This window comes from Paramisgurnus dabryanus, chromosome 24, assembly GCF_030506205.2.
Source record: "Paramisgurnus dabryanus chromosome 24, PD_genome_1.1, whole genome shotgun sequence".
Lineage (NCBI taxonomy): Eukaryota > Metazoa > Chordata > Actinopteri > Cypriniformes > Cobitidae > Paramisgurnus > Paramisgurnus dabryanus.
In genome coordinates, this window is record NC_133360.1 from 24,492,558 (window position 1) to 24,504,772 (window position 12,215).

General features: G+C 35.2%; 1 protein-coding gene across 1 annotated transcript; it reads right to left on the reverse strand.

Moving 5' to 3' along the window:
- Nucleotides 1-8,112: 8,112 nt before the first annotated feature.
- Nucleotides 8,113-11,757, reverse strand: LOC135741128 (uncharacterized). The gene is made up of 8 exons (XM_065259772.1): nt 11,706-11,757; nt 11,124-11,414; nt 10,853-11,047; nt 10,451-10,768; nt 10,007-10,216; nt 9,827-9,917; nt 9,555-9,621; nt 8,113-9,461 (listed from the first exon to the last, which is right to left on the reverse strand). The coding sequence occupies exons 1-8, from the start codon at nt 11,755-11,757 to the stop codon at nt 9,270-9,272; spliced, it is 1,416 nt and encodes a 471-aa protein (XP_065115844.1). The 3' UTR covers nt 8,113-9,269.
- Nucleotides 11,758-12,215: the final 458 nt, after the last annotated feature.

Below are 12,215 nucleotides of genomic sequence, written 5' to 3' on the forward strand. Positions count from 1 at the left end.
TATGTATCTAGAACTTGGATAAACCTTTCAGCATTGATGGTGCCTTTCCAGATGTGTAAGATGCCCATGCCACACGCACTCATGCAACCCCAAACCATCAGAGATGCAGGCTTCTGAACTGAGCGCTTATAACAACTTGGGTTGTCCTTGTCCTCTTTAGTCCGGATGAAATGGTGTCCCAGTTTCCCGAAAAGATCTTCAAATTTTGATTCGTCTGACCACAGAACAGTTTTCCACTTTGCCAAAGTCCTTTTTAAATGGGCCCTGGCCCAGAGAAAACGCCTGCGCTTCTGGGTCATGTTTAGATATGGCTTCTTTTTTGACCTATTGAGTTTTAGCTGGCAACGGCGAATGACACGGTGGATTGTGTTCACCAACAATGTTTTCAGGGAGTATTCCAGAGCCCATGTTGTGATTTCCATTACAGTAGCATTCCTGTATGTGATGCAGTGGCGTCTAAGAGCCCGAAGATCACGGGCATCAAGTATGGTTTTCCAGCCTTGACCCGCACAGAGATTGTTCCAGATTCTCTGAATCTTTAGATGATATTATGCACTGTAGATGATGATAACTTCAAACTCTTTGCAATTTTTCTCTGAGAAACTCAGAAAACTATTTTTCGCCGCAGCATTGGGGGAATTGGTGATTCTCTGCCAATCTTGACTTCTGACAGACACTGCCACTCTGACAGGCTTTTTTATACCCAATCATGTTGCCAATTGACCTAATAAGTTGCAAATTAGTCCTTAAGCTTTTCCTTATATTTACATTTAAATTTTCTGGCCTCTTATTGCTACCTGTCCCAACTTTTTTTGGAATGTGTAGCTCTCATGAAATCCAAAATGAGCCAATTGGCATGACATTTCAAAATATCTCACTTTCAACATTTGATATGTTATTTATATTCTATTGTAAATAAAATATAAGTTTATGAGATTAGTAAATTATTCCATTCCTTTTTTACTCACAATTTCTACAGTGTCCCAACTTTTTCTGATTTGGGGTTGTAATAATTTATACTTTAGAGCAGGTACTTACATTCAGATGAAAAGCATTTGATATCTAATATGTTGTATTGTTCACTTAATAAACTGAGCATCCAGTTTCTACACAAAAATGTGTTTATTTTTTAGAAGATTTAAGAAGTACATATTAAGAAACAAAACTCAGGTTTATTTGATAGTGTGAAATAAATATTTCTGGAATACTGTAAATATTTATGACTTTACTGAAAGGCAAGAGCTGTGCTGTGGTTAAGAGTTTATCAGATTAAATGTGTAGTAGACTTTACATAGAAAACCTAATGAAGAATTTTACTGCACAAAAGATTTTAACACATTATTATTGTATGCATATTACAGAAACTGAGCATTTATTATTATACCACTGTATATGATATCATTTTATCATTCAGTTCACATCACCGGTTCTGTTGGAGGGACAGCAGATGTGCATGAAAACATAATGGATGTAGGAGTCTATAAGAGACAGATAAATATTATGACAAATAAAAATAGATAACATTTGATTATAAAGTCATTTTAGCTTTGAAATTAAATTAAAGATGTTAGTTAAAATTCTCACCTCTTTATTTTTGTGATTTATTTGTTTTTTCAGATGAGATTTTTTCAGGCAAAACCTGTGGGACCATATTTCAATATTTAATACTAAATTATTCCATTACTGTATATTAACTTAAAATTATGAACTTTTCACCATTATTATTTTACTCACCACACCCAGATGGCTGCTATAATGAATATTTGAACCACAAACACAATCAGAAAGATGTAAAAATGCTCAAATGCTGAGATTTCCACTGATTCATCTAAACACAAAAACATAAGAGACACAACTTTATTGACGACGATGAATAAACTGATCATTAAAAAAATTATGTGAATTTATAAAAAATAAAGTTTAAAGCATGATCACTTTGAGTTTTTTCCAAAGCAATTACTTATATTTTAGTTTTGTGTGATTAATTACAAAGAAAAAAACTGTAAAAATGTAATCCATCAGACTCACTGAGCCGTACATTTTTGCAAGTTACCGAACAACACTTAGGTCCCGTACACACTGCATATTAATTCAGTTGTCACTTCACCTTTTAATGCTTAATCCTGTTCTGTACACACACAGTTCAGTTATTTACGGGACTGACAACCGCATTCTACAACCGAATTAACTCCCGCATAAATGCAGGTAGTGAAAACCGCATTTACAGAAACTCTGCATAGTGTGAACATAACCGAACTGAACAACTAGTACTTAATCGAGTGTTTATATGTGCATCATGGACAGGTCTCTCTTCTGTATGCGCGGTTGAGAAAATGACAGAGGCACGAGCGTTTGCTGACTAGTGTTGCCAGATCTTGCACAAAAAAAACAGCCAACAAGAAAAATCCAATAATAAACCAAAATAAATCTAAATGCTTTACCTCAAAGATCAAAATATTGGGACAGGCACCTTCACACTTTATTAACACCAAAAACGTGATCGCTTCATGAGCCAAAAACCAAAAACGGTTTAAGCGCCAAAACTGTATTTACGTACAAAATGACGAGGATCTGGCAACACTACAAGACCGTGCGCTGTGAAGCAGCCTCACAAAACGTACAATACACAACGCTAAGACAGAGGTTTATTGCAAAACACAATGCTATTAATTATTTTGGTCAAAGCTGTGAGTGATAAGCACTTGAGACGGCAGAACGTTGCTATGGTTATCTCTGTGTCAATCATCACATTTTACCTCCTACAGCACATGAATACTCTTGTATCTCCTCACTGCTAACTGAGTCCAGGTACAGTTTGTTATATAGTTTGACTCCATCTGTTACCAGACGCCCGTTCTTGTACCACGAGTATTTAATGTTGTTTTCCAGGGTGCATTTGGTTGAACAACTCAATATCACTTTCTCTCTCTCTGACACAGTGACTGGACTGCTTATCACCTGTGTATCTAAAAAATATTTGTCAATTTCAGTATTTTGACTCCAATCAGTGATAACATGCTATCTTCAGCTTTGGTTTTCCATTTCGTTGCTGTCCGATGAAAACCACGTATGTCCATTTTGCATACTTTTCGACGGATTGAATGTCCAGATTAACTCTTTCGTCAATCTCGTCAATCAAGAGAAAATGCTTCCCTGCAAATGACGAGTAAACATAGCCTGGTGAGACAATGACGGTAGGACTGTGCAAACAAAGTATCTGTCTAGCATTACCATGTCAGTGTATTGATTCATTGTCCCTTCATAGTTTGCAAGAGACATTTAATAAATTTATAATTAATATTAAATAAACTAAGCGTATTTAATAAACTAAGACGTAGGCTATTTAATAAACTGAGCGTATTGATCTGTCAATATGAAACGCGACTTGGCCATTCTAATTAATGATCGGAAGAACACGTATCGACCACCGTTACTGTAAAATATGCACGTATGTCCATTTAAACTCAATTTTGGTCAAATGTGGATTATATCATTACACTGGCAAGAATATGGTTATATGTAAAGATGCCGTACCAAGTATGACAACACTACATTCAACTGCTTTTGAAATACTGTGTTTTTTTCACTTCCTGAAAAGTAACCGTTTTGGACATACGTGAGTTTCATCGGGCAGCAACGATATGTAGTTTTCATTATGAGCAGTTACCTGTAACAGTGAGAATGACTCCAGGTGATTCAGAGTAAGAGTTTGTGTCAGTGATGATCCTGAATCGATATTCACCAGAGTCGCTCATCTTGACATCTTTTATTCTCAGTGTGTTGTTCATATACTCCACACGACCAGAAAACTGATGAACATCATGCAGATCCAAATCATAATTGTTTGGTAAATGCCAGTATGTTTTCTTTACTGTATCTCCAGTGGGATGTGAGTATGAAGAGTGAATATCTACTGTTGATCCCACTAAAGCACAAACTCTTGTAGAGGTGTAAGTCACACCCCAACAGCCACTGTTAGAAAGACCTGAAAGAGTCACATATGTACATGTTTATAAAACACTAATGTAATAGAAATGTGTGTTTATATGTAAGTAAATGTCACACTTACACAAAGGGTCAGAAGAGATTTTAGAGTCTGGACGTAGAAAACAGGAGTAGGCAGCAGATGACAAAGAAAACGGTTTAGATTCACTTTCCTTTATATATCGTCCATCTTTTTTCCAGTAGATGTGCTGAGGTTTTGATGTTAAAGGGCAGGAGGTATCACAGGTAAGTTTGTTCTGGTGTTTCCTCACCTGCAGGACTGAATACAGAAAAACACAGAAAAACATTTAGAAGTGAAGATAATCTGAACTGGACTGATGAGAATGTAAATGTACCTGTGACTGTTAGATTGACTGTGACTGAGCTGAGATGTTTAACTCCATCCTTCATAATGATCATGAGCTGATATTCTCCACTGTCGCTCTCTCTCAGATCAAATATTGTGAGAGATGAACTGAAGTTTTTGATCTCCTGATTCACTCGCCCTGAGTAATCTGAATCTAAAGTCAAATCTTCAGGTTCATCTTTGTTTCTCCAGTTTGTTTTCTGTTTCTGGCTGAACCAGAATCCAGTTTTGATGTTGATGTTTGAGGAAAAACACTTCAGTGTCACATTGGTCTCCCTCACTGCACAAATGTGTTCGTGTTCACACTTACCTTGTACGCTGTATGTTGATGTTAGAAAGCCTAGAGAAAATCTTCATTAAAACCACAATATCTTTTCACTTTCAAGATAAGTCATTTTGTTAAGTATCAAAGTATGTTCATAGAAAGCAGGTGATCTTTGTTTACAGGATGAAATACACTAGTACTCCCACCACACTTACATTTTTGACTAATATGGCTTTACATTAACAGTTTTTTACTTATTAATTCTTATTAATATACTTATTAACACTATTAAAACAATGATTGTCTTACCTTGAGACAGTAGGATCAGTGATATGAATGCAGAGTTAAAGTCCATGCTTTTGTGTAAAATCTGACATAAATAAAACATCAAGTATTTGCTTAGATGTTTGCTCAGAAAATCAATAGTATTGTCACCAGCGTATCTAAAAAATTTGAATCAAATTTGTCAATTTGTGAACACAGTTCAAGATAATGTTAACATCTCAGTCCCCCTGCAGAGAATGGAGATCTCTACACAAAAGTTCTCTAACAAAGAAAAAATGTTACAAAAGTTTGTAAAAAAGTTACAAGTCTCTCACATTATGTAAATTCCTTCCTTTTTACTCTAAAGCTGGTGGAAAGAAACATAGCCTCCTTTACTTTTATTATAATAGATATAAGAAAATCTCCTTTATATCCCTTTTCTGTTCATTGCCTCACCAGTAAACCAAAACAAGTAATCATCCAAGCAGATCACAGATTCATGCGGTTCCTGCCTGAAGATGAAGGTAAGAAGAGCCTATCCCCCGTTGTATGGACGGAGCCGACCTGATGGGGATGGTAAGGAGGGTGGGTTGTGAATCCTGGTGTCAGTATCTGTGAAAGCAGAGACACGTGAGCAAAGGACTTAAATACTCCGAGTATCAGAGGTGATTGGCTAGGTCTTGTGAAATAATTGACGTGGCATTAGAGTTTCCCTGGAAGAACTTGCGCATAAGCGTACATTTCTCTAACAAAAACGTTGCAACACTGTGTAACAAAAGTGACGGTTATTTTTTTTAAAGTTGGAGATCTATCAGATGATGTCATTTCCATCCTTTTTTTCTCTAAAGCTGGTGCAACAGCCAACATCACTTTAATCCACTCGTTGTTGGGCTGCGTTTTTTTTAAAATAGAACAAAGACAACATACGCCGACTCTTAAATATTCTGAATTTTGGTCAAACTAAAGGGCACCCTGCACTTGTTCTCTCCCTCGATGCCGAAAAAGCTTTTGACAGAGTTGAGTGGGACTTTTTGTTTGCCACTCTAGGGAAATTTAACATGGGTCATAACTTTATTAAATGGATCCAGTTGCTTTACTCTAACTTGAAGGCCACAATAGTCGTGAATGGTACCACTTCAACACTTACAGAAATAATCAAGACCAACTTGAAAACATGGTGTCTACTTTCAATTTCATTTCTGGGCAGAATAAATGTAATAAAAATGAATGTCCTTCCCAAATTGTTATACTTATTTCAATCTATACCTAGTTATTTACCAAGTTCTTTTTTTAAGGATCTTAATAAACAACTTTCAAAGTTTATCTGGAATAATAAAATGCCCCGTATAAAACTCTCAAAATTGCTAAAGCCGAAAGATAGGGGTCGGATAGCTCTGCCAAATCTGCAATTGTACTATTGGGCAGCCCAGATAAAAAGTGTGATCACATGGAGTACAGAGAGAACAAACTCTATTTGGCATAATTTGGAATCATCAATTTGCACCCCATTTCCAATTAAATCTTTAACTTTTATCAAAAAGTATACTAAGATTAAAAAAAATCTGAACATTTTACCACAGCAAACACTCTCCGAGTATGAAGAGATGTTAAGACATATTTAAAAATTCCTGCCTTCCTTTCCTTATCCTCTCCAATTTGTTTTAACCCTGATTTTCCTTTAACATTGCAAAATATTGGCCTCTCAACATGGCTGAAGCTGGGAATATCCCAACTATCTTGCTTATTTACAGAAGGTATTTTAAAATCTTTCCAGCAAATTGTGGACCAATAGTCAAAGTCAGATTTTTATTAATATCTCCAGTTACGTCAAAACAATTGTAGATAAAGGGGAGCTGAACATGCAAATAAGTGCTATTGAGGACCTTTTACAAAACCCAATTGAGTTAAAGGGATCGATATCAAGGATATATGACATTCTAGTTAATAACTGTATCTCAAGCCTTCCAGCACTTAAGGCAGTATGGGAAAAAGACACAGGCCAGCCTATTGAGGAAAATGACTGGGATGTCGTATCCAATAATGTATACCCTAAATGCACTTCTCTTGGGGTGCATGAGCTCAACTTTAAATTTTTTAAAAGGGTATATTTTACAGCAATGCGTATTAAAAAGATGTTTGCCAATACCTCAGGCCTATGCTTTAAATGTAACAAACATAAGGGCACTATCATTCATTGTTTTTGGTACTGTGACAAAATATTGCCTTATTGGAAAAAAGTGCATCATGTATTGAAAGATCTCTTTGGAGTGAACATTGATATGACCCCAGCAGTATAGACCCCTTAATCTCAAGGTGAATACTCTGTTTAATAAAAAACAACACAGTTATTTATCATCTTGGTATATTTAGCAAAGAAATGCATTTTATTACTTTTGTCCGCTTCACAGGCTCCATCCCTTAAAATGTGGATATCACAAATTGCTACACTGTTACCTTTTGAAAAGCTAACTTATGATAAACCGCAAAAATCTGAACAATTTTGGCTGCTCTGGTCTCCCCTTTGGGAATATATGAAAAGGTTTTTGTAATGATTATACATGATCATTTTTTTTTCCTTTATCCCATACTTACAACTTTTATAATAATATGAGGCGGTGTTAATGTTTCGAAATTGTGTATTTCTAATTCCTTTGGCTTTTTTTACTTTTCCCTCTACCTTTTTTATTGTCATTTTCATTTGTTTTTTCAGATTTTCTTCCCACTGTCTTAGTTATACATAACACTACTGTACCCTGATAATGTTACTATCAATGTAATTCTATGGACAAATAAAAAAAAAATAGAACAAAATCCTCTTTACATCATTTTCCTGATCAACTATCAACTATAATTTTAAATTACAGAGCGTGAGAGCGCTCGTGCTGTGAGCTAGGGATCTTCCCCGAAGAGATTGTCCGGTGAAAGCTCAATAGGTCATCATGTGAATCATTTTATTTATTATTTTTCATTAATTTGACTAATAGTTAGGTTGGACAGCAATTCACAAAAGGGCATTTAATTTAAAAAAAAAGGGCACTTTGGTCATAAAGGGGTAATGGGGCAGGTGCTCAGGCAACCCCCCCCCCCACATGCTTGTTAATAATGTTACATTTTTGTACAATTTACATTGCACAAGTCATACAAAATCGCCACATAATAACAGTATGTTTGCATGAGAGATCAGGTTGTTTCAGTACATACTTCAATGCCCCATTATGGTTACTTTATTACTTTAACTTACAAAAGATAGATCATTGCGCTGAAAAAAGAAACATATATAAGCTTTATAAAACCATGTACAAATAAAAACAAAAATCATGTAAAAATAAAACAACATCCTATTAAAGAACACATGAAGGCCACAAACTTCTTTAACTGAAAAGTTCACAATATTTTTTCAGTTCCTTTTTCTTTCTGTTTATAGTAAAAAAACCACACTTTTTTGTACAACTTGTGTTAGTAAACTCTAAAAAAAAAAAATGCTGTTCAACCCATTTGGTCAAATACAGTTTGAACAAACCCACTGTTGGGTTAGTCAGCTTGGGTTAGAATGACCCAACTTTTGGGATTGTCCAAATTTGACCCAAAAACCCAACATTTTTAACAAATGACAGAACATGATTACCAGTGCTGGGGAAAGTTACTTTTAAAAGTAATGCATTACAATATTAAGTTACTCCCCAAAAAACGAACTAATTGCATTACTTAGTTACTTTTCATGGAAAGTAATGATTACGTTACTTTTAAGTTACTTTTTCTTACTTGGCTGAGGCTTGATCTCTTTCAGACCTTGGAGGTGGCTTTTACGACTAAGAAGTTCTGAATTCAGAAATTGCATATTTCCAACACAAAAATGTCGATCTCTGCCCTGCCATCTATGTTTTTGACTCAAACTTTTCCTGTTCAGGCGCTCACGCATAGAGTGCGTAAATCTACGTTAATATATTCAGTTTAATGCAGCACATTGGTTTTTTTAACATCAAATTTAAAAATACTTATTAATGTGTACATTTATAAAGTAATGCGTTACTTTACTTGTTACTTCAGAAAAGTAATATTATTACGTAATGCACGTTACTTGTAATGCGTTACCCCCAACACTGATAATTACATTTACAGATTTATTAGTTACATTAACGAAATATTTGAAAATGCAGTAGCAGTAACTAATAAAAGAGTTGTCCGTTCAAAGTTGCTTTAAACAAGTTAATCTTGGAAATGTTCTGAAACTGAACATTCACTTGACCTCTTAGTTTACCGTTGCTAGGGTCTGACCACAAGCTCTTTCTTCATTAAATGGTCACTGTTTACTAAAACTATCGAAACACACAGGCCTGGACATGAAGACATGTTTGTTATAATATGGTGAACAGCAAGAGTATTTAAGGGTTATTTTGACTTCACAGTGGCATAACAAACATTTTCATTTGATGTATATATAATAGTAGGAGTGGTTTTGTTAGACTTGAAGTTAACACTTGAATAATGAAGGTCCTGCTCCTCTGACTGAGTCTGGTGGGTAAAGTTAGCTTCTGCATACAGGGGTGTGGAGTTATCCAATGTAGATGAGTCAGGTTGAGGCTAAATTCATAAATTAAAATATGAATTAAAGTGACTGAGAACAACAAACAAGCACATAAATCAGACTCAATATTTGTTGTTAATTGTTTTCACCTGTGCAGCCGGTTTTGTGTCATCACATTTTTGAGATGATATATACTTTCTCCTCCTCCTTAAGAAACTGTTTTAAATGGTTCATATATATCAGGAGAAAATAAGTTAATTGTAAGTTTCATTTACATAAACCCAAGACCTTTTCTCTGCAATGCTTTACCAATAACACAGTATAACACAGTCATGTAAGACTAAAGGTTGACTGCCAGAAAAAATACATTGATCAACATGATGTGAAATATAAAGTATAATGAATAACATTTGAACATTACCTATAACACAGAATCCCTATGACAGCAAGAAACAGTAACACAGACAGTAATACTATGATGATTTGTGTTGCCGTGCTCTTCTTTGAAAGTTCTGTGTATTTAAAAAAAAGTAAGACTAACTTCAGATTTTCTCTTTTTCAGAGACTTTGTCATAACAAACACGCAGGTATCATGTATTACCTCCTACAGCACATGAATATTCTTGTATCTCCTCACTGTTAACTGAGTCCAGGTACAGTTTGTTATATAGTTTGACTCCATCTGTTACCAGACGCCCGTTCTTGTACCACAAGTATGTAATGTTGTTATCCAGAGTGCATTTGGTTGAACAACTCAATATCACTTTCCCTCTCTCTGACACAGTGACTGGACTGCTTATCACCTGTGTATCTGATCAAAACAAGTCTATTAGTTTACAGATGTGAACAATACTACAATGTTTTTTTTTCTGGCTGACAACTTTGTAGTAGAGTCTCAAAGAATTAACAAGCAGTTGGTTATACTCATTATAATAAATATTAATGCATTATGACCCCTCAACCTCTGTAGTTTGAATCTCTATATCAAATGGCAACAGTATAGATTCAGCCTTGGTTTTCTGTATTTCATTGAAACTTAGGTTACCTGTAACAGTGAGAATGACTCCAGGTAAACCAGAGTAAGAGTTTGTGTCAGTGATGATCTTGAATCGATATTCACCAGAGTCACTCGTGTTGACGTCTTTTATTCTCAGTGTGTTGTTCATATACTCCACATGACCAGCAAACTGATGAACATCACGCAGATCCAAATTTTTATTGTTTGGTAAATGCCAGTATGTTTTCTCTACTGTATCTCCAGTGGGATGTGAGTATGAAGAGTGAATATCTACTGTTGATCCCACTAAAGCACAAACTCTTGTAGAGGTGTAAGTCACACCCCAACAGCCACTGTCAGAAAGACCTGAAAGAGTCACATATGTACATGTTTATAAAACACTAATGTAATAGAAATGTGTGTTCATATGTAAGTAAATGTCACACTTACACAAAGGATCAGAGGAGATTTTAAGGTCTGGACTGAGAAAACAGGAGTAGGCAGCAGATGATAAAGAAAACGGTTTAGATTCACTTTCTTCTATATATCGTCCATCTTTTTTCCAGTAGATGTGCTGAGGTTTTGAGGTTGAAGGGCAGGAGGTATCACATATAAGTTTGTTCTGGTGTTTCCTCACCTGCAGGACTGAATAAAGAAAAACACAGAAAAACATTTACAAATGAAGATAATCTGAACTGGACTGATGAGAATGTAAATGTACCTGTGACTGTTAGATTGACTGTGACTGAGCTGAGATGTTTAACTCCATCCTTCATAATGATCATGAGCTGATATTCTCCACTGTCTCTCTCTCGCAGATCTGATATTGTGAGATTTGAACCAGTCTTTGCAATCCGCTGTTTCACTCGTCCAGAGTAATCTGAATCTAAAGTCAAATCTTCAGGTTCATCTTTGTTTCTCCAGTTTGTTCTCTGTTTTTGACTGAACCAGAATCCAGTTTTGATGTTGATGTTTGGGTAAAAACACTTCAGTGTCACATTGGTCTCCCTCACTGCACAAATGTTTTTCGGTTCACAGTTAACTGGTAAGCTGTATGTTGATATTAGAAAGCCTAGAAAAAAAACTTCATTAAGACCACAACATCTTTTTGAGTCATTTTGTCAATTATTCAAGTATAAAAAGTATGTTCATAAGGAAGCAGGTGGTCTTTATATACAGGATGAAATACATTAGTACTCCCACCACACTTGCATTTCAAGTAATATGGCTTAACAGGCTTTTACTTACTAATACTTATTATTTTTAAAACAAATAAACATTTTTAAACAATATACTGTCTTACCTTGAATGTTTATCAGTAGGATCAGTGATACGAATGCAGCGTTAAAGTCCATGCTTTTACTATTGTCTATATCTGACATTTGCTTAGATGTTTGCTCAGAAAATCTACAGTAAAAATAATAATGTTCACATCTCAGTCCCGCTTCAGAGAATGAAGATCTTAACACAAAAGTTCTCTAATAAAAATGTTGCAGCATTGCGTCATTTTTAAAAAGTAGATGATCTATTAGATTATCTCATTTCCTTCCTTTTCTCTAAAGCTGGTGCAAAGAAAAACAGCCAACAATATTTTTTATCCACACGTTGTTGGGCTTCGTTTTATTTAAATATAACAAAATCCTCTTTACATCCCTTTTCCTGATCAACTATCAATTTTAAATGATTAAGTCTAAACAGTAGGACAACTGAATCTTTAAAACCAGAACCAGTACCACTTTTTCTGCTGCAGCCACAGTACACAAACACTGGGATTGGCCCTGAGCTACAGCATCAAGTTTCCATGAGAAATACG

Coding starts and splice junctions, on each gene's coding strand:
- LOC135741128 (XM_065259772.1), bottom strand. CDS start 11,757: ATGGACTTTAACGCTGCATTCGTATCACTGATCCTACTGATAAACATT. Junction 10,217..10,450: donor AGTCATTCTCACTGTTACAG/GTAACCTAAGTT, acceptor TGTTTTGATCAG/ATACACAGGTGATAAGCAGT. Junction 9,918..10,006: donor ATATTCATGTGCTGTAGGAG/GTAATACATGAT, acceptor TTAAATACACAG/AACTTTCAAAGAAGAGCACG.